Source organism: Thunnus maccoyii, chromosome 11, assembly GCF_910596095.1.
Source record: "Thunnus maccoyii chromosome 11, fThuMac1.1, whole genome shotgun sequence".
In the NCBI taxonomy this organism is placed as follows: Eukaryota; Metazoa; Chordata; class Actinopteri; order Scombriformes; family Scombridae; genus Thunnus; species Thunnus maccoyii.
The window spans coordinates 18,019,752-18,041,465 of record NC_056543.1 but is presented as its reverse complement, the minus strand read 5'-3'; the positions used below and the strand labels follow the sequence as shown (position 1 = coordinate 18,041,465).

The following is a 21,714-nucleotide window of genomic DNA, read 5'->3' as shown; positions in this document are numbered from 1 at the left end:
TTCACACTGAAAAACACCGAGTAAAAAGAAATGCTAAGCAGTTACATGCTTAAAAATGAGTAATTAATAGTGATGATAATGAATTAAGGAACTTAATTTCATTACTAAGATAAATTAAGCACATATAAATGGTAATACAAGTTATAGTTAATTAAGTACATTACATTACTCTGTGTAAGAGACAAGAATACTCAGCTAGTTTGTTTTTAATTCAGTGTAATGGTAGGTGGATTACACTTTTACATTTAAAATCAAAATAACTTTGAAATGTTTAATGTTATGTTGACTGTAAATGTTCACTGCTAATGTTTTTATCCTGGCCAGCAGAGCGTTATCAAAGGTCTTTATGGTTTTGGTTTAAAGTCAGGCTGATTCTGTCCTGACGGATTCATTGGTTAGAGCCCAATTCAAGTTTTGAGAGCACTGACAAGTTTAATTTTCAACAGTAAAATGTCCTGCTCAGTGCATATGTTGGTCACAATTCTTTAATAGCCAAATTTAAGGGATCCTTATCATGTTTTTGTTTGTTAACAATGTGATTATGTAAAGACAGAATATGGGCTGACATATCTTCAGATTTTTTAAATTCCCAAACATCAGTAACAGGATATGTCTCATAATCCAGTATCAGTCATGCTATATTACGTTTATGGTCATGGAAAGAAAAGCATCATGGTGAAAAAATGATTAAGGTACAGTTATATTTGGCACCTAAAATTGAAGAAGTATAAATTTGAATCATATTTTGTCATTTGTGAATGTATTGTATTGTGTTTAGAGCTGCAATAATTAGTTGATTAATTGATTAGTCAATCGACAAACATGAATCGCCACCTATTTTGATCATCAATTAATCATTTTGGGTAAAAATGCCAAATCTCTCTAGTTCCAGTTTCTTAAATGTGAATATTTTCTAGTTTCTTTAGTCGTCTATGATAATAAACTGAATATCTTTGGGTTGTGGACTATTGGTCAAGACATTTTAGGTTGCACTTTGGGGTTTTGGAAACAGTAATCAACATTTTTTAAACCATTTTTTTCTGACATTTTATAGCCCAAACAATGAATCAATAAATTGAGAAAGTAGCTCTAATTGTGTTTGCTCGATGCAGCAGAGCGGAGCCAAAGTCAGCGACACCCAGTGAAAGTCTGTTTATGCTGAGTCATTACAGTGATTTGTTGTGTTTAACTGAGACAGTGAAATGCTTATTTCTACATTTTCTTTCCACATATCAATAAAAATCAAGTCTAATGAAAGTATTTGAAGGGGAGCCCATACCACCCCAATGACCATCTGATTATTGTTATGTACATTATGTGAGATGAAAGGCAAGACAAGGCAGGTTTATTTGTACAGCACATTTCAACAGTAAGGCAATTTAAATTGTTTTACATAGAACATAAAAGGCATCAAGACAGAAAATAAAAGCAACACAAGGAAATAAAAAGGACATTTAAATACAATTAAAAAATATTAAATTGTAAATAAAAAAAATAAGCTAAAATAGAATAAGACAGATGAAACAGGAGAGTAAAAGTTACAGTGTAGTGTAAGATACACAGAACAAACATAACAACAAACAGCAACAAATAGAAAAGTCTTCAGCCTCGATTTAAAAGAACTGAGAGTTACAGCAGACCTGCAGTTTATATGTGGAGCATAAAAATTGAACACTGACTCACATTTTGGATAAAATTCCACCTCATTTGGACAAGTTAGTGAAAATAAAAACAAACTTGTCATTCAAAAAAGTGGTTAGGTTAGACTAGAGTGATATCTCAATAAAAATAAACAGAAATTAACTCTCTGGGGCTAAAAGTGCAATTCTGAACATCCCTCTGAGCACCGGGTAATGCTGTGCTATCATCCCGGCCTCAGCTATTCTGTCCTCCAGGTGCACCAATGAATGACCTACCCAGTCATGTTTAAGCCACTGTAATTTTACCTCTACTGCACTGTCAGCACTAGATTATCCCTTTCCTGAACAATACCATACCTTTTACAATCCTTAGGTAACAAATTGTGTCTGCATGGAGGCAATACATGCTGCTTGATCTCTGAACTTCAAACTACAGTCGTTGAGACTTTTTTTTTTCTGGAAATGCAGGGGAAGAGAGCATCACACAGCAGAGGGAGGAAATACAATATTGTATTGTTAAACAGTCTTGTTACAGTCCAATCACCTGGTTGAAATTCTCTATAACATTTCATAGTGTGAGTCTGAATTGACTTCAGCAGCAGTGGGACTGTGTTACAGGCAAGTAAGAAGCAGTGTAGCTCAGGCGGTAGAGCAGTTTGGCTACTAATTGTGTGCTTGATGGTTTGATCCCCGGTGGCTCCTTGAATAAAAACACTGTACCTCACATTGCTCTTCATTTGTGTAGGGAAGAAGTAAATCAGTTTGTACAGAAGAGTCTGCAAAATGAATGTGATGTAATGAAATGAGAGTAGATACTGAAATAGCAAATACTGCTGCATCATTTCACAAGTGAAACTGTAATTTGTAAGGTGGTGAGATACAGCAGGTGTTGCAAAGTTAAATGTTTTGGTGTCTTTGTGTTTTCAGTGTAGTTTGGTAGTTAAATGTTCCGTATAATTACTCAGAATTCCCATTGATAATTTAAAAATACTTTTTTTTATAGCACAGCAAGCCTTGACCTCCTGGACATGAGCTGTGTCCTCTGACCTCCAGACAACTTCCTGACTAACAGCCCAAAGTTTTAAGCCCCAAAAGTGACAAATTACATTTACTCAACTGTAGTGAGTACACTTGTGAGATGCACTTCATTGGTTTGTACACTTTGTAAGATTGTATTCCTTTAGTGTGACAAATCTCACAGGAAATATTGTACTTTTTACTCCATCACATTTATCTGATAAGAAGATTACGATTTTACCTACAAAAATCAGCCCATAAAATATAATTAAATGCTGTGAGGTTTAGTAAAACACTAACATTAAAGTGTCGACCAATCAGTGCAATAATAATTTAATGGGACTATTGTTTACATGGAATTATAACTTAACATTTTGGATAATTAAGTGAATTTTATTGCTACACATAAAAACACTGCATTTGTTTACTTTTAGTTAAAGATTCCCACCAGACGTGTTTTAAAACATACAAAAATACTCTTCTTTAAATAAGTTGTGTCCGATATGATTTTTCCACAAAAGTTCAATTACCTAATTAGAAATTCTTAAAATGACATCTACTCCTCCTTCATTGAATAATTCAGAATCAATGAATATGTAAATATTTTTAATTGACTCAAGATGTCTCTTACTTCACTGAAAAGTCCGTTCCCAGAGTTTGTGAACTGCAAGTTTCCACATCATACTTGTGTTAGTCTTGTCTTGATTTTTCAGGCATTTAATTCACAAAATTTTCTAAAAACAAACATTTTCATATCCTCATTGTATCAATCAATGGTTACTCAACTGATTTTCCTGGAACTGTATCACAATATCTATCAACATTGTGAAACAAAATGATACATACCATGATAAAAGGTTTTATATTTACACCCAAAGGCTTCAGTGGAGCTGCTCAATGAGCAGATCAGACTTGTTATACTGGGCAGCTTCCAGGTGTGAATGTGTGAGTGAACACGATGTTCTTGAAGAAGAGAGCATTGCTTTCAGTGATACTTCCCTGGATAAATAAGGACTTAAAAGTAGTTAAACAGTGCTATGAACTGAAAGCCTCAAATTTCCAACTTGTTTAAGTTGCATACTGGACCACGATTGGCTCCAACCTAGTTGTGATGTCACAAATCATGCTCGTAGGTACACGTCTTGAACTCAGATTTAAGGTGAGAACAGATAAACTTTCCCCTTTCAACAGATGAGAGTGAAAACATCCTTCTAGTGTCAAACTCATCAAACACATACATCATTCTGCACAATGAAGCTCAAACATCCAACTGAAGGAACACAAAGAAAAACACATTTATGAGAAGGGTTAGGCTACTTTAAGTAAAAATGTTGAATGATTTTCAGCTTTCAAACATTGCCGGCCTGATTCCTGCTATAACTGCAACACAAACAGCTCACAACAGACACAACAGTACAACAAAATGATAGAGGACAAAATGACGTTCAGATTAACCAATGAAGAAGAAACAAAATGTTGCGCAAAAAAACAAGATGAAGGTTTTGTGGTGCTGGTGGACAAGCAATAATTTCCTGTGTTGTTATTTCTGTGCATTGTATTTCCTTTACTTTGCTTTACATAGTGGCGCCTTCACTCATGTTCTTAAGAAGTTGAATATTTGAGAAAACCAGCTCTTAATATCCAGCTTGTATAGGTTTCTCAAATGAGGCCACTTCAACAACCTGTATTTAGTCATGCAATGTATTTATTTGTAAAAAAGTGGATCACTAATTGTGATTTGAGGTCACACATCACAGGGGTTTGTTGTGGGGAAGGCTGCAACAATTATTTTCATTACAGCTTTATCTGCTCGTCATTTTTTCAATTAACTGATGAATCATTTGGTCTACAAAATGTCAAGAAAATGCTGAAAAATATTTGATGACCTTTCTCACTGATTGTTTTGTCTGACCAACACTCCAAAAAGTATTCACTTTACTGTCACATCAAATGGCATAAACAATTGCTCGATTATCAAAATAGTTGCCAATTGATTTTATGTCATTAATTGATCAATCAGTCATTTTAGCTCCAGTTGTGGGGAACAAAAGTAAATGTAACTGCAAACAGAAATAGAGTGTATAACAGCTGCCATGAATATTTTGGTTGCAGTGTCAAGGTATAAACAAATTAGTCAGTTTTCTCTCTTTTTATGACACTGTTACTTGAATTTGAATGTTTGGGGGGGGGTTGAACTGTTGGTCAGACGAACAAGCTATTTAAAGACATGACTATTTTTATGGAAAATGTTCACTACTTTTTGACAATACTTTTAGTTGAAACAATTAATCGATAAATTGGAAAAAAAAAAAAAATCAATAAAGCCATACTGCAAATATTAGCTGCAGCCCTACACACTCGTTTTCTGAAGCTAAATATTCCAAGTTTTCTTGAAGGTAATTAATAATCATTACATCTCTCGTCTCGACTTGACAGCTGCATTTAGTGAATGAATGAACACTTTATAATGACCTGTATATAGTCTGCAGGCTACAACAGTATCAGTGGTGGAAGAAGTATTCAGTTCCTTTACTTAAGTGAAAGTACCAATATAGCAAAGTAAAAATACTCTATCACTGGTAAACGTCCTGCATGAGAAATCGCACTTAAGCAAAATTACATAAGTATTAGCAGTATAATGTAGTTAAAGTATTGCAGTAAAAGTAGTGTTTTGTCCCTCTGACTGATATATTATTATTATATATGACATCATTAGATTATTAATACTGAAGCATCAGTGTGTAAGCAGCATGTTACTGTCGTTTAGTCCAGTGGTTCCCAACCTAGGGGTCAGGCCCCTCCAAAGGGTCACCAGATAAATCTGAGGGGTCATGAGATGACTAATGGGAGAGTAAAGAAGAAAAAACAAAGTTCAGATACACAAATCTGTTTTCAGTTTGGGGACTTTTTCTCTAACTTTTGATCTTTGGTGAAATATTGGATCATTTGAACATTTATTGTAATGAAACCATGTGAGATGTTCAGAGGGAAAGATCACTATTTAGTGGATCTGTTAACAACTCATAGACATGTGAAATGTGACCCCGACTACACACTGCTTTTTGTAAGACGTCAAAAGCCAAAAAGGTTGGAAACCACTGGTTTCATCTTTAACAATGTGTTGTTTTTAAAAAGCTTGTCATATTATCCATCGTGTCAAATCATCTGAAAAGTAACTAAAGCTGTCAAATAAATGTAGTGGAGCATAAAGTACAATATTTCACTCTGAAATATAGTGGAGTGGAAGTATAAAGTAGCATCAAATGGAAATACTCGAGTAAAGTACAAGTACCTCAAAATATGTACAGTACATGAGCAAATGTATTTAATTACTCTCCAGCACTGCAACAGTGCAGCACAGTGAACCGTGTCCTCGTTTGACCCGAGCAGACAGGAAACGCTGAAACGTCTGCTGATAACTTTCTCATCATCTCTCTCAGCGCCTCGTCACTCCGCGGTCACACCGCCCCGCAGACAGAAAAGGACAATATTTGGCTGGATATATATTTGAGTGTCCTGTCATGCCCGCTGCTGTCATCCTGATGCCCAGCGCCTGCGCTACTTCACTGCAGCTGACGTCACACCCAGCATGGCGGTCAAGGTGACTCCGTCAATATTTCTTATCAGATATTAACTTTTAAAAGGCGCTAACAGGGCCGTGACTTTACCGCTGTACGGTGCGCAGGGGCAGCTCGGTGTTTTGACGCGTCTGGCTGAAACGCAGCGGAATCCCCCTTTATTATTATTATTTTTTTCCTGCATCTTTCCACAGGCGCATCTTTGCTGGCCTCGTAGAGAGACGTCTGTCTCTTCATTCCTCTGTTGCGTTTGTGTATCACAGAGATTTCAGGCTTGAAGCGGTTTTTTTTGCAGTGTGAAGTGATCGCAGCAGACACGGTTGTTTTTTTTCACATGCAGGGGTGTTGTTGCTGTTACAATCGGCTGTGATCGATCCTGCTGAGCCGACTACTTAAAAAAAATCAATGCTAAACAGTGACAGGCTGAACTTCAGTTCTATTGATCTGCTGATTGAACATATCTATAGGCAGCATCTTGATATTATGACTCTCTGAATGCATAACTTTGTTTTCTTTTAGCAAATTGCAACTTGTGTTTTATAGGTGCAAGCAACAAAAAGAGCCGACCCCCATGACTTGAAGACAATCTTTCTGAAGGTAAGACTGTTATTTATAGAAACCTTAATTTATGTGCATTTATATACATGGCAACACACAGAAAGTGTGTATAACAAGGTTACTAACTAGTCAGTGTGTAGTGTCTGGTGTCCATTGGGGTACATAGTTGAGTAAAGGTCACACAAGTGCTTTGACTAATTTTGGATCTGCTTCAACAGAGTATCTCTCCATGCCTTGACTTCACGTGTATGTGTGTGTGTGTGTGTGTGTGTGTGTGTGTGTGTGTATGGCTTGTGTTTTGATCTTCAGCATGTCATTGAATTTGTTCTTTGTCCGCTGTAGGTTTGTTTAACCGCCATACCTCTTGTTTGCAGCGTAAACTTGAGTTACAAGTTAAGGTCCTTCCGCATCTCTCCGTTATAAGAGGAATGTGTAATTTGTGATGCATATTCAGGTGGAAGAGTTAATTACTGGAAGCTCATTCTGACTGCCTGTATAATTTAATTAAGAACTACTTGAGGCCTACTGTGAGGGTGAATGGATACACAATCATGTAAAGGAGAAATGTGGCAATAAATTGCTTGGAATTAATATTTTCACTTAAAACGTTAATTCAGCAGAGTGCATTAAATTGTAGCCCTGCAAACACTTGGCGTGAAGGTCTCCTCCCACACACTTTCTCTGTTCTCTGTCTCATGTGCTCTCTATCTGAGCTTGGCTCCGCTCCGTGAATCTGGCCTTTCTGTTGCCAGTTCATGTGGCGCTTGTGCTTCCAGAGCTATGTCTGTTCCAACTTGAAACCCAACCCAGGCTCTAAAAATGAACTTACAGTATGTCTTAAAGCCTTACTGAGATCTCGGGTTTAGCACAGCTCTGTGTTGGCTGTGCATGTCGTGGTTCAATCAGGTGAAGGGAAACACACAGTATATCGTGAGACAATGTAAGTGTGTTACCCAGTCAGAGATTTTTCTGTACCATTTATACCAATGTAGCCCTTTAATATCTATAATATCTAGTTTTAAGACATTGCAAATCAATGAGCAGGACTGCTTTATGGTAATATTAGACTCACAGGATTTGTGTCTTGATTTTTCAGGCATTTAATTCACAAAATTAGCCAAAAATAAACATTCCCATCTCCTTATTGTATCAATTAATACTCAGTTGAAGTTCCTGAGACTGTATCGCAATACGTATCGATGTTACATGTGCCATGATAGAAGATTTGATCCATATCACTCCGTTGACAGTGGTGACCTAAAGGTAAGAGATATGGGCTTGTGATCAGAAGGTCGTCGGCTCTGCCTTCAGACCAACAAGATAAATCTAGAAGGGGAAAGTGAAAGAGCAGCACTTAACCGTCCATGAGGCGCTCTGAACACCCAAATGCTTCAGTGGAGCTGCTCAATGAGCAGATCAGACTTGTTTTACTGGGCAGCTTCCAGGAGTGAACGTGTAACTGTGAACAGGATGTTCTTGAGAAAGAGAGCATTGGATAAATATAGGTAAAAAAATAGACACTGTTCTCCTAACTAAACCTAAGCAAAACACTTCAATTACGTTCACCACAGTGTTTACTTTGCATGTTGTGTATCCGATATTTAGCTTTTTTTAAAAATGTAATTTAGTATCTCTTTAATTTGATAATGAGACGTATATGGTTGTGTTCAGCCCAAGGAGACGTGTCTCTGCCCTACATGAAGTCAAAAGATGCTTTTCAATACTTTTTGTTATGATGGAAAAACATTGCATTAATTTAAAATACTGTGTAAGACCAGTAAATAGAGAATGATTTGTGCTGGTATAGAAAACTCTACACAAACAGCTTATTATCACAGAGAGATGCCAATTCAGAGACCCGCACTTGTTGATTCATCACCCATTGGTTGTTTGTTATCGTTGTATGCAGTACTCCACATTATTTTCTTTCCATGCACATAATGTAATTTCTACCTTACAGATTCCTAATCTAAAGCCACGCATGTAGTGAAAAGTTTAACGTCCTCAGTGTCCTCAACTGCCTCCTTGTCTCCTCCGCAGTATGCCAGTGTGGTGGAAGATGGGGAGCATTACATGACCCCCAAAGACTTTGTGCAGCGCTACCTGGGTCTGCATACACAGCCTCAACATAATCCCAAAACTGTGGGGCTGATAGCTGGAGTGGCTGACACCACTAAAGATGGGTGAGTGTTGTGTTACAGCGATGTGAAAGTTCCTATGTATGTTCTCTGTTATATTGAGACATGTTAATACATGTATAAAGGTTGTAGCTCCTCTTTCTGTATTTCCCCGACAAATGTTTTAATTTTAGGGCACAACCCTCCTCACATCTTTATAGCCAATTTAAGCTCTAATTCCTTTTTTTTTTTTTTTTTGGGTTCAAAATCGCCTTTTCGTGTTTCTTCTTCTGTATACTGATCGTCCTATTTTTATCTTATTTGGTGAACAACATGACTTTTCCATTGTGTTTACATTTCACCAGTAGTGGCGACATTTCTGTAGTTGGAGGCGGCTGCTGCCATATAAATATATTTGGTATGTATTGCTTTTCATAGTTGGTTGTCCTGAAAGCAATATAAGAACCAGGGAAGATGGGGACTTACAGATTACATGCTGCCAGCACAATACTGTGATTTTACATGACCTTTTTTTTGGCTGTTGAATGAGGATTGTGTTGTGTTAAATGTATGTACTTACATTATTTAATTACACATACTGTTGATACATTTATTCGCTAATATATAATATATATACATATTATGTATTATTATTATTACATAATATATGTAAAATGTGGTCTTGGCTAATATTTCACATCTATTAACCCCACCCCCCGCCCCCCTTTTATGTGTATTTATGACAAACCTTATATTCCTGTTTAACTTGAGCCTTAAGGTACTTTCAAACCAACAAGCCATCTGGATATCACATGATCAAAGCAGCAATTAATCTTTAAGGCCACTTTCACGCCCAGATCTCATCAACCGTGAATGAACTTGATCCACATTTTGTTCTCTGTTTAAGAATTCTGGATTAAAAATCTGCAGATTCAGTGGCAGCAGTGCAACACCCCTAAAACAAACAAACAAACATGTGTTAGAGCTGTCAAAGACACTGTTAATGATTTATCTCAATAGTGTCGGCTGAGTAAACGGCCACCTTTATCAGTCAATATGTCTTTATTAGTCAGTTTTACACTTACGACTGATTTAAAATACAATAAAATAAGCCAGAATATATCTGAAGTACCTGATCATTTCTGCATATATATTCATAATTACAGCGTAGAGCAGCAGTTAGAGCAGCAAATATGTCTTATGAACAGCTGAAGAATTGTTGGGAAAAAAAACCTCAAACTTTTTCAGTTTTACTTCAAGGTCCTTAGATGTTTCCCTTTTTTCTGAACGCATTAAGGACTTCTCGTACATGTTGGCTTAAAGTTCAGCCTCAAAGTTCATTCTCATTTATTATTCATAATAATAATAAATGTATTATAGTTAACTCATAAAATAAAAAATAATATATTATAAAATATAATATAATGGACTTTTAAGCTCAACATTTAAGCCAACATGGACGAGAGGAGCTTAAAGTGCTCAGAAATAACAGAAATGTGAACGGCTACAATTTCCATGACAACTTCATCTTATCTGATGAAGATCATGTGATGTGATTGGAAGCTCCAGAACTGCTGCTAAATGGACCTTGAGGTGCAATTCTTTTATCAACTGCTCTTTCCAAAGTCAAGAATAAACTTTGAAGCTCAGCTGAAAAATAGGATTTTTTTATGACTGCATTTGCTTGCTGTCCTTTACATCAGCACTCTTATCAGTATCAGTTTTTCTGCGGTCAGTCCAGCTGGCAGGATAGATTGTGATGTTGTTGTAGCTTTTGCAATTTTGTCAAACATACTTATATCCTTTGTTCAGCAAGCACTCTTTCTTTCTTGTCCAAACAGACTGATCTCTTTCCAGGAGTTTCTGGCCTTTGAATCAGTTCTATGTGCCCCGGACGCCCTGTTCATAGTTGCCTTTCAGTTGTTTGACAAGACTGGCACAGGGAACATCTCATTTGGTATGTAAATGGTGGTGGATATCAGCACGCTGATGTCGGAGTGTACTTCATGTTGGCATCATGTTACATACAGTGTAGTTTAAACCAAGGGCAGAGGTTTGGTTTCAACTTTGGTAGGGACATTTTTTTGTCATGTGTGTGTACTTGCTTTCACTCTTTTCTCTTTCATAGGCACATGTGCACACACACATACACATATAAAGAGCCTGTCTCTTTATGTTTACTTTACTGAATATGCATTTGTCTGAGACCAGACTTGGTTCATGATATTTTCTTAGATTTTTTTTTATTGATAGACTCCTTAAGTATAAATCTGAGACCAAAATTTAAAAAATAACATATCATAGACTGTCATAATTAATTTATAGAAACCTGTAGGTAACATGTTGCTCTGTAACTCGCTGCTGTAAGGTTTTCAAACACTACCTGACATTCTGTCCTTCTTTCAGTTTGTGGATTTGGGCGACACAAGTCAAGAGTTTAATGACACAGATATGCTCAAACCTATCTTTAAATCATCTCAAAAACTTCTGTATTATTTCTCATTCAACTCCTGAACTTTTGGCTAGATCTTTCACTATGACATCAGAGCTCACCTGAGAGGCTGCAGCTCATCTGTCTGTGTGTCTCAGTGCTGCTCAGGCTGCTGCTGACAGGATTTACATAATAATATGATGGCTGACGGACAAGCTTATGTCCACAGCATGTTAGCTGTGGCTAATTTAGCCACAGCTTGTCCAACTTTATGAATAATGTTCATTTCTTAATGACACATATGCAATAATAACTCTGCTCTTGATCCACTCATGGAAAAGGGGAGAGATGGCATTAAACACTAATTATTTCTCTTTAATTTAAAAGATTAATGTTTGGATTGATTACAGAACATTCTTATTAACTAAGCTCAACAGTTACTGACACTTTGGTTCTTCTCTAAAAAACACCAAATGTTTGGAGGACTTTTCACCATAAAGTTGTTTAATTAAACAGCATGTCTGAGCAACAGTCACAAATTAGCTAACAAAACCTAACGCCTGAAGTTAAATATAACATCAAATGATCTTAGTTTTGTCCAGTGAAGTCGTTTTCAATTCTGTGACCGTATGACGTTTAAACTATAAATACTAACCGCTTCAGATCTTCAGCCTCACCGACTCCACTACTGCTGCTGCTGCCGGGCTGCTGCCAGTCAACAATGCGTACAGCTTGAAGTTGAGGGTTGCCAGATCATCAGGTTGAGTATCTCCCATATCCTGCTCTTTTATTTTTTTATCATAATAGTGCACCTTTTATGCAGAAAATACACAAAGCTGGCAACTCTGAGAGATCTTACTGTTATCATTATGGCAGAAATGGAATATAACATTCATAAGTATGTTTTAATTTGTGTATAAATCACCTGAAAATGAGAATCGTTGTGTTTTCGTTAGCTTAGAATGGGCCCTTTATATTTACGTAAGGAGCGGGTCCTTTTCCACGGATGCCGCCATGTTGCACCGCCATGTTTCTACAGTAGCCCAGAACGGACAAACCAAACACTGGCTCGAGAGAGGGCCTTTTGAATTTTTCGCGAGTTTCACTGCCACCGTAGGTTCTCCGACACGCTTGGAAGGGGAGGGGGAGCGGAGGGGTATTCGGTTGGTTGCAATCTGCAGCCTCACCGCTAGATGCCACTAAATCCTACAGACTCATCCTTTAAATCGGCTAGATTGTTTGAGATAGGTAAAAATATATGCGTAGGGAAAATCCAGCAACACCTTCATATTGGTAACCCCATGTCCCTACTGTCCGTACCCAAATCTACGCCCATGGTTTAAATAACACAATATTAGAACAACTCTATTTGCTTAAAGATGCTGACTTGATGTGGGTAATTTTGTTGTGGTTTTCGTGGATGAGGAATGAAAACTTTGATGATTGTATAGCCCTAAAACAATTACCGTCACTAAGACGGGGGACTCAGGGTGTGTATAAGTTTGAGTGCAAATTGTGGGTCTTAGGTGCTATTCTTTTTCAAGCATGTGTAGTCAATGAATTTACAAGTAGCTATGATTCTCTATTCTTGGCTTCTGGAGCCTATAGAGTATTATAGACACCAGCAGCTTGTATTCTTAAGGTCTCATCTCAGGGCAGGACAGCAAGCAAGCTCTGAGGAACATCACATAATAACTATCTCCATCTGACAAGAGGAGGAATGAATTCAGCATGTTATAAACCAAGAGATGCAGCGTTTTACAAAGGAGCTGCTGCTATGCTCTTTCTGTGCAATGGGTCTCCATAAAGGCGACTGAAATTGAGAGCAGTGGTTTCACAAAAAATGTCCTAGATGGACTGAAAACCCTCAAAATGTAAAAGGAGTGGGACTGTCAAACAGCCTATTCAGCTTCGCAGTCCAAATGGACTCTTTCCTCTGCTTTAACAAGGATGGAGTGAAGACGAGATGTGGAGGTTACAATTGCGCCTTGCATGTTTTTTCCTCTGTCTCTTGTTGTCGCTGACCCACGTCTCACTCTTGCAGAGAATGTACGTGACATCTTCAGCCAGACGACAGTACATCACCACATTCCCTTCAACTGGGACTGTGAGTTCATCAAGCTACACTTCGGCCATGAAAGAAACAGGCACCTCAGCTACACAGAGTTCACCCAGTTTCTGCAGGTATACACTTTATTTCTGAGTTTTACTTTATAACTGATGAGCTGCATGATAAACCAATATTTACAATTAAAAGAATAGTACATCATTTTGGGAAATAGATATGCTAAGTGAGAAGACCAATATCACTCTCAGGCACTGCTGGAGCAACCATTGAGGTCCTAAAGGTCTGTTCCTCTATAACTATTACAACAGGCTAAACTTTTTTTGGTTGTCCTCGGAAATGAAAGTGAGTTTTTCTTAGTCTAAATGGGCAAATAGTGCTGCACAATTGTGTCAAAATCTATAGATCTCCCTGTAAAGATGTGCACCTGCCTGGGATGCTGTCAGTGAAGACTGAGAGAGACGAAATCAATATGAGTGAGTAACTTTCAGGCATTCATGCAACGTCATGATAAAATAGTGGTTGTGTAGGCCTGCATAGTGTACATACATATGTAGGATAACAACATTTTTCCCAAATGGTTATTTTGGCTCACATTAATTAGTCACAATAACCAACCGCAATTAAACTATCAACATACAAAACACAATGCAAAAAACAACGGCTGGTGTCTGTTGCTCTGTAGAATATTAGCTAATACTATTTCACAGATAAAAAAAACAGCGTTCACTGTTAAAGCAGATATGAAAACTTTTAATTTTAGATATGAATGGCAGATATGAAGTGAGCACTTGGTTTCCATAGCAATCAGCACACTAGAGTCTACTAACTGAGAACTGAGCTTCAACAAGGAGAGATGGATCACACTGCATTTTCCTTCTATTGTTTTACAGTCTTTTGAAGGCTGTGCCTGACTGACCCGACTGGTATTAAAAAGATAATAAAAGACTGCAGTGATAACACCCCACTGGTTCTTGTTAATAGCATATTTTATACTGTATATATGAAATTATAGAGGTCACAGAATTCAATTGTGAAGGACCTTTAAAACCGAAACGAAAATGTGATCCCCCGTAACTGTCTCATCACACATTAAATGATCAAATAATATTGCTACCCTGCTTGTAAATGGGATAATATTATAGATGTGGCTAAATGTTTTTAATCTTATTTAATATATGTTGAACTTAACACATTTATTGCAGTTTACTGTATATATTTAGCTAGTGTTGGATGTATTATTTTTAAAGCATCTGAGTGAGTACAGCCAAAATAAAATCAAAGGCCTTTAATGTAACAGTGAGAGCTTGGACTGAGAGAAGGAAAATTCAGATAGCAGAGGAAGATGATACAGAGTGATGAAGATGATGCGTTTAAGAATAGATGGAAGCTGCTGCTCTGGACTGCAGGGAATTTTAACAATTTCTCCTCACATGTGTGCACATCTGTGTACCGTCTTTATGCTAAGCTAAGCCACCCACCTCCTGGCCGTAGCTTCATATTTAACAGAAAGATATGAGAGTGGTATCAATCTTTTGTGCTCTCCTGGCAAGAAAGCAAAGTGTATTTCTCAAAATGATGAACAATTGCTTTAAATTCTACAGCTTGTATTAAAAACATACCTGGAACTGAAACAAGAGCTGACATGAAAACAAATCCCAACCCCTGACCCTAACCCCCAATATCAAGACAGGATAGTATGAAGCCAGTATATCATGATAGGACAGTACAGTGTAAAAGTATTAAACTTATCAGCTCATAAGAAGAGGTACAGATACCCACTAACCTAAAGAAAACGCTTTTGTAAAGGGGGCTTCAGAACATATTGACAGGACACGCAGTACATGTATTTTTTTCCAACACCTTAGACAGTATGTACACATTAGTAAAGGTTAAACGATTCACAATCCTGTGGTGAGGTAGCACAACTGTGACGAAGAGAAAAGCTGAAGTGTACTGAGACTTCTGTGCTGCAGCAGCAGCTCTCCACGGTCAGAGAGGAACCTGGTTTAGAGTCGAGACCTGTGGTGTTAGACAGAAGCTGGGTGGTCCGAGAGTCAGAGAGGCTGGGCTCCGGCTCCACTGCAGTGTGGGATCCCTCAGAGCACTTTGTGGTTTATCACACTTGACTAGGGCTTCCCACCGCTACACCAAAGACCCTTGTGTGTACAGGTTTTCGTCTACATCTATCATTATTATTGTTTGCTTTTCTGTCATGTCCAAGCACATCGAGTATTACTTAAAATACAAAGAAGTACAAGTCTATTGTACTCATTTAACGTTTGTTACTCATTTAACAGTCTTGGCTCTGCCACCTTGTGGTTGTTGCAGTATTTGGCTAGACTTGAGTAGTTAAACATTCGGAAACTTTGGTAAGTATAATGTTTTGTGAGGCATCATATCATCATGAGTTTTTAACAATATAATCAGCAAACATTGTGAGACTTAATCTTCAGCAACAATCCACTGATTAGGTTATCAGAACCAGAGTGTAAAGAGGAAGTAACAGCTGAATGTTGCAGTGACGTTACTCTCTGATCCTCTGGTTATACACGATGAGCTTTGACAGCAGACATTGACCCGGGGTCAGCCTCCCCCTGCATCCCTTTCTGATTGCATGGTTGTCATATTGAATCATTTTCCTGCTGACACACCTGCTGGTTGTCTCACTAAACCGCTCCACCCGGCTCCGGGATCAGACTTCTCGGGACATGGTTTCCATTAGTCTCCAGAGAGACGGTGGTGATTACAAAAGCCAGTGTCTGACACTGTCACATCTGATGACTTTCACATCTGTCCAACACTGATATTAATATGCTTTGTTCCTCCAAATTTCCATTTCACCGCTTACTTATAATGTGATGCTCCTCATCGGAGGAACCTAACCCTTTGGTACTTTTGTCAGCTAACAGCTTGACCCTCTCTCTCTCTCTCTCTCTCTGTTGCTGCAGGAGCTGCAGCTGGAGCACGCCCGCCAGGCTTTTGCACAAAAAGACAAAAACAAGAGTGGCACCATCACTGCCTTGGACTTCAGCGACATCATGGCCACCATCAGACACCACATGCTGACTAAGTTTGTAGAGGAGAACCTGGTTTCAGTGAGTTGTAGAAATTTTTTTTACACCAGTTATTAAAGATTTGAAACAATCCAGTCCTTGTTTGGACACCCATGTTGGTAATTTATATTTTTAAGAGTCATTCAACAGTCATTCATAATAAGATCTAGCCAAAGTCCTCCTATACAGGTGGAATGACAGACTCTGGATCTTTCTCTAGGCTGCAGGAGGCAGCACCTCCCACATGGTGAGCTTCTCCTACTTCAATGCCTTCAACGCCCTCCTCAACAACATGGAGCTGGTCCGCAAGATTTACAGCACCCTCGCCGGCACGCAAAGAGACACGCTTGTTACCAAAGGTACTCCTGAGCAAGATCAACCTGACATTACTGAAATCAGTCATATGAGATATGAAATGTAGCTGTGCAATCATATTTCAACTTTCTTGACAGAGTGGTGTGAGTGACCACACAGGGAACATTTACTGTAGCACTAAAATACGAAGGTAAATGAGAATATTTAACCTGGTAGTCAGATCATCACCCTACATTTAGATCTGTGTTACTGATCAGTCACATCCTCTCCTAAAAGTATGTTTCCCACTGAGATGCAAACTGTAGACTGTTCCTCTACTGTCTCTCCATTATTTTCCTGCTTTATATAATACTTTTGGTGAATAGTATTTGCAAATAATTCTTGCTATGTGTATTACCACACATATCAGATGGTTGGGCTTTAAGTATAACGGGAAAAAATCACATGTCAGTCATAGAAAAGTATGTCATCGAGGTGCTGGGGGTCATGGAAGCAGGCTTGTAACTGAAGGTTGCAGTCCTTGGACCTGTCAGGAAGGCCTTTGTGGGGGAAGTGAAAAAATAAGTCTTTTCCCTCCTTCCAGGGCTACCATTAGGTTTCCTTTGAGAAAGACCACCTGATGGTAATGGAGCTTCTCAGCAGGCAACAGTAAAGAACTGAATATGAAGCACATAGAAGAGAGTGACACAGAGTGCTGCTGAGAGGCTGCATGAATGCAAAAGTAATGTAATGATTTAGAATACTTTTCTGTAATCTCCTAAAATATCCTGTTTACCAGCAAGCATCTACAATAACGCTAAAACCAGCAAGAACAATATTTGCAAATACTATGTAATACTAGCCTCCTGTAAAATATACCTGGCGTGTACCCTCAGCTATATTGTACGGTGCTTCCTGTTTAATGTGTCGAGGCTTCAAGTGAAGTCCTGTTTGTATGATTGTATGATTTCCTCTTCTCTTTGTTTCATTTTAGAGGAGTTTGTTCACGTTTCTAATAAGTTTGGTCAAGTCACTCCAATGGAGATTGACATCCTGTACCAGCTCTCTGGTCTCCACTCTCACTCCGGGTAAGCTCTGTTTTAAATCACACTGTACTGTGTGTGTTTTGTCCATACAATCACCCAGGTAGGTTCTGCTGCTGTTCCTCAAATCCACTTAGTGTATTCAAAACATTTGTACAAAACCGTGTCATTTTTGATTCCACCATGAGCGGAATAAATATGTTACAGCTCTGTTTATTGGTTGTAAAAATGAAGTTATTGCTCATTCAGTTTAACAACAGTGGTTCCACTGGCTGATTTACAAGACAAACATAAAACATGGATACAGGCTTTATGATGCGTCAGGCCAGTGGGGAATATTTGTGTCTCAAACATTTTGTAACAAAACACTTTCATTTACTTGTTGGGCCACAGGCATTCATCCAGCTTTGTTTGTCTGTTGTTTATATGAGCTTAAATTAAAGTTGCTGTAACTTCAAGTTATGTGCCAGTAAAAAGTCTGTGGAAAATCTTACATCACTGGCTGCAGCTCGCAATAGATGCAGGGCTTTGCTTTTTTCCTGGCCTAACTCCCTGCCTCCCCTGCTGCTGTGTGTTAAGGCGGCTGAACCTCGCAGACATCGAGAGGATAGCCCCGCTGGAGGAAGGAGCCATACCGTACCACCTAGCTGAGGCCCGGAGACAGGTAGTCTGATTGACTCCTATAATACCTTTCACATCCTCCTGCCTTTTATCAAAGCCTCTTGCTCTTCTCTCTCTGCTTCCTTCTCAGAAAGGAGCCCAAAAAAGAGAGAATGTTCAGTGAGTGAATTAGCAGAGTGCCCATGTTTTTCTCCCCTTGTGAAGTGCATTACTTAAACTCCCAGATAAAAGTACAGCAATTATAGTTATAGAAGAGGAATGGATTGTTGCGTTGCACCTCTCCATGAAAGGCTCTCCCCCATTTTATTCAGTATAGTTGCACATACACATCAGCTGCAATCACACATCTGAGAAGCTAATAAGAGGCTTTTATCAGTGTGGGGCTTGAGGAGTTTTAGGAGCCTTTAGCAAAGTCTGCTAATGGCAGGAGGCGAGTGGGAGTCAAGGTGGATATGGGAGAACAAAATAGTTCCTGCCTCCACCGGATAACACATCTCTATATCAGGCTGTGGTCAGAACTTTCAGGCCACTCATGCTCCTGGGACTTCTGCTCAGAGGTCTGGAATTTGATTCCTTTGAGGGGGATGCTGCAATTCTCAGGCCTGCCCTTAGTGGAAGTAGGCTAATTGTTTAAACCCTTTGATCAAGACCTTGATCTTGTTAGCATGCAACCCTCGGTGGAAGTATCTGGGAAGAGGAAAAGAGTGATCTGCTCTACTCCCTTCTCGTCTGGTCTGGGAGAAGTTACTCACTGCCTCGACCTGCACACACACACATACTTTAATAGCGTCTCACTCGGACTGTGTAATATTCATGTAGATACTTATCTGTACATGGAAAAGGCTTGTGGGGCTAATCTGTTCCTCTGCACCACAGTGAAAACAAAGGGGCTCCGCTTTCAACATCAAACACCAATCCAGAGATCAAGTAGATAAGAGAGAAATTATACTTTGTTGTAGAAATAAAAGAAGACCTTTAGCTTGTAGCCTCCCACATGTAGCATCTGTGGAAAACTGGGCTGCAGGTTCACATAGTCATTTACTGTACTGTAGAGCTGGTCTGTCTGTGACATTTAATACCGGCTGATGATGAATCAGACGTTATACCATGACATGTCCACATACCATCGCCTTCCTCCACTGCTGAGTACTCCATTGCATTTTTCTTTCCACAATGTATCTGGTTCACTATAGTTTAATAGCCAGCCGATTCATGGTTAGCGTTCTGATCCCCCATCTTTCTCCAGATTCATTTGACCACTGGTGTCTTTTTCTCCCATACAGCACGATCACGAAACGTCTCGGCCCATCTGGCTCCAGGTTGCAGAGTCTGCCTATAGGTTTGCTCTGGGCTCAATCGCTGGAGGTGAGTGACATGTCTGCTGCAGAGCCCCCAGCCTGCTGAGGGGTAACCTTAGCCGGCTAGACTGGCGCACTGAGGCCCCGGGGCTGGCCATTGTGCTGCATGGAGAGGGGCTGTGATATGAGGCTCCGGCATTGTACTGCCGTGCCACCGGTGGCTCCAGGCTGTCGTTGGAGCCAGAGCTTTGGAATGACACAAATCTTCCGGAACCGCACTCTCTGGAATCTCTGTCTAATTACACTGGAAGGAACTGATACAAGGAACCTCTGACATAACTGCCCGACTCTGTGTGTGTGTGGTTGTGTGTGTGTGTGCGCTCCCCCCAAGACTTATCAATCCTCATGCACCGCTGCTGGCTATTTCAGACAGGGTTAGAGAGACATATATCACAAAGTATGGTGAAACTGCCATGTCTTTGTGGCGTTAATGAGCTGTTTCTTGCTGACTGAGCTGTTTGCATGTTTGAGAGAGAAGAGTCACTTCAGCAGCCTTTGATGTCAGACAAGACATGGCAAGCATAGCTGAGAGCAGGATTTAGCAAAACTTTATGCAGCTTTGCCCCCCCCCCCTCCCCCCCCCTCTAAATATACTCTACGCAAAAGTTTTCACGTTTATCAAAATTCCTACTCTGAGTGATCATTAGACAACCCCCTCCAAACATATCTACTGAATTACTAATTATTATATAGCTCAGTTGTATAAGGTATTAACGAGGGAATGACGGTGTCAAGGTGGCCCGTCAGATTACTGTCCAATTAATCAGCAACTATTTTGATAATCCTTTTATAGTTTCAGTTATTTTTTATGCATATTTGCCAAACAGTCACTGATTTCAGCTTATAAAAAGTACGGATTTCCTGCTTTTTTGTCATATATGATAGTAAATTGAATATCTTTGGGTTTTGGACTAATGGTTGGATTAAACAAAGGATTAGACCCCACCTTGAGCTCTGGAAAAATATTATTTTCCATTTTCCCTTGTTTTCTGACATTGTATAGACAACTTATCAATGACATAATTATTAGTTTCAGCCCCAATCTATTTCACAGTTTCAAGTATGCGTCTGTGAAAACTATACAAGCTAATATACTTGTATTTACTCTGTGTAACATATTGTTCAGATGTTCAAAATACTGTGAAAATATTGTTTCTAGAAATACAGAACAAAAATTTAAATCAGTGACTATTGTGTTTGTGTTTTGTAGCCACCGGTGCCACGGCTGTGTATCCCATTGACCTGGTGAAGACACGCATGCAGAATCAGCGCTCTACAGGCTCCTTTGTAGGAGAGCTGATGTACAAGAACAGCTTCGACTGCGCGAAGAAAGTGCTCCGTTACGAGGGATTCTTCGGATTTTACAGAGGTAATCCATTGCAGGTTTTACTTAATGTAAAAAAGACCAGAAATCAGTTTGCAGGCCAACATGTGCAAAACAAATTGTCTGACGGGAACGCATCAGGATTTGTCAGTGTGCTAATGTCAGCAGCATGGTTTGCTAATTGATACCAGAAACCTTTGCCCTCCTTGTTCAGCAGCGAATAAAGCAACACCCAGGGGTCGCATTTTCATTATCTCAATACCAGTGAGAGCTCCCAGAGGAGACTGACCAGCAGAATTCATGTAGTAGCAGCGTCTGATCTAACTCTACCCGGGTGGTGATAATGGTGCTGAAGGCTTGTGACATACAACACTTCGACCCTTGGGCTGTTCATATGAAGGAAGTCAAGACTGCCATCTACTGCTACCTCCACCACTGCAGTTCTTTGTTGCTGTGATCTGCCTCACTCTGGCCCCCCTTTCCTCCTCTCTTGCACATGATAAGAGGGTGATTGACTCAGAGACAGACACGCTCGGCTGTTTTCTGGCTGCATACCAGCAGCAGTCACTCAGCAGCTCCTTCAGAAGTTTATCTGGCTTGATGAAGGACAGA

The 21,714-nt window shown here is 39.2% G+C and overlaps 1 protein-coding gene across 2 annotated transcripts in view; it reads left to right on the top strand.

Annotated features, from left to right (window-relative positions):
* Positions 1 to 21,714, top strand: part of LOC121906775 (calcium-binding mitochondrial carrier protein Aralar1-like) — a 28,773-nt gene that overhangs the window by 926 nt on the left and 6,133 nt on the right. Inside the window, exons 1-11 of one of the 2 annotated variants that reach the window (XM_042425870.1) lie at positions 6,071 to 6,258; positions 6,779 to 6,832; positions 8,834 to 8,976; positions 10,752 to 10,867; positions 13,386 to 13,525; positions 16,358 to 16,504; positions 16,683 to 16,821; positions 17,751 to 17,844; positions 18,379 to 18,463; positions 19,704 to 19,785; positions 20,989 to 21,147. In XM_042425870.1, the coding sequence (XP_042281804.1) occupies positions 6,247 to 6,258; positions 6,779 to 6,832; positions 8,834 to 8,976; positions 10,752 to 10,867; positions 13,386 to 13,525; positions 16,358 to 16,504; positions 16,683 to 16,821; positions 17,751 to 17,844; positions 18,379 to 18,463; positions 19,704 to 19,785; positions 20,989 to 21,147 (1,171 nt within the window). In that variant the 5' untranslated portion in view covers positions 6,071 to 6,246. Of the gene's footprint in view, positions 1 to 6,070; positions 6,259 to 6,778; positions 6,833 to 8,833; positions 8,977 to 10,751; positions 10,868 to 13,385; positions 13,526 to 16,357; positions 16,505 to 16,682; positions 16,822 to 17,750; positions 17,845 to 18,378; positions 18,464 to 19,703; positions 19,786 to 20,988; positions 21,148 to 21,714 lie in introns of those variants that run through there. The other variant, XM_042425872.1, reaches the window with a different exon arrangement.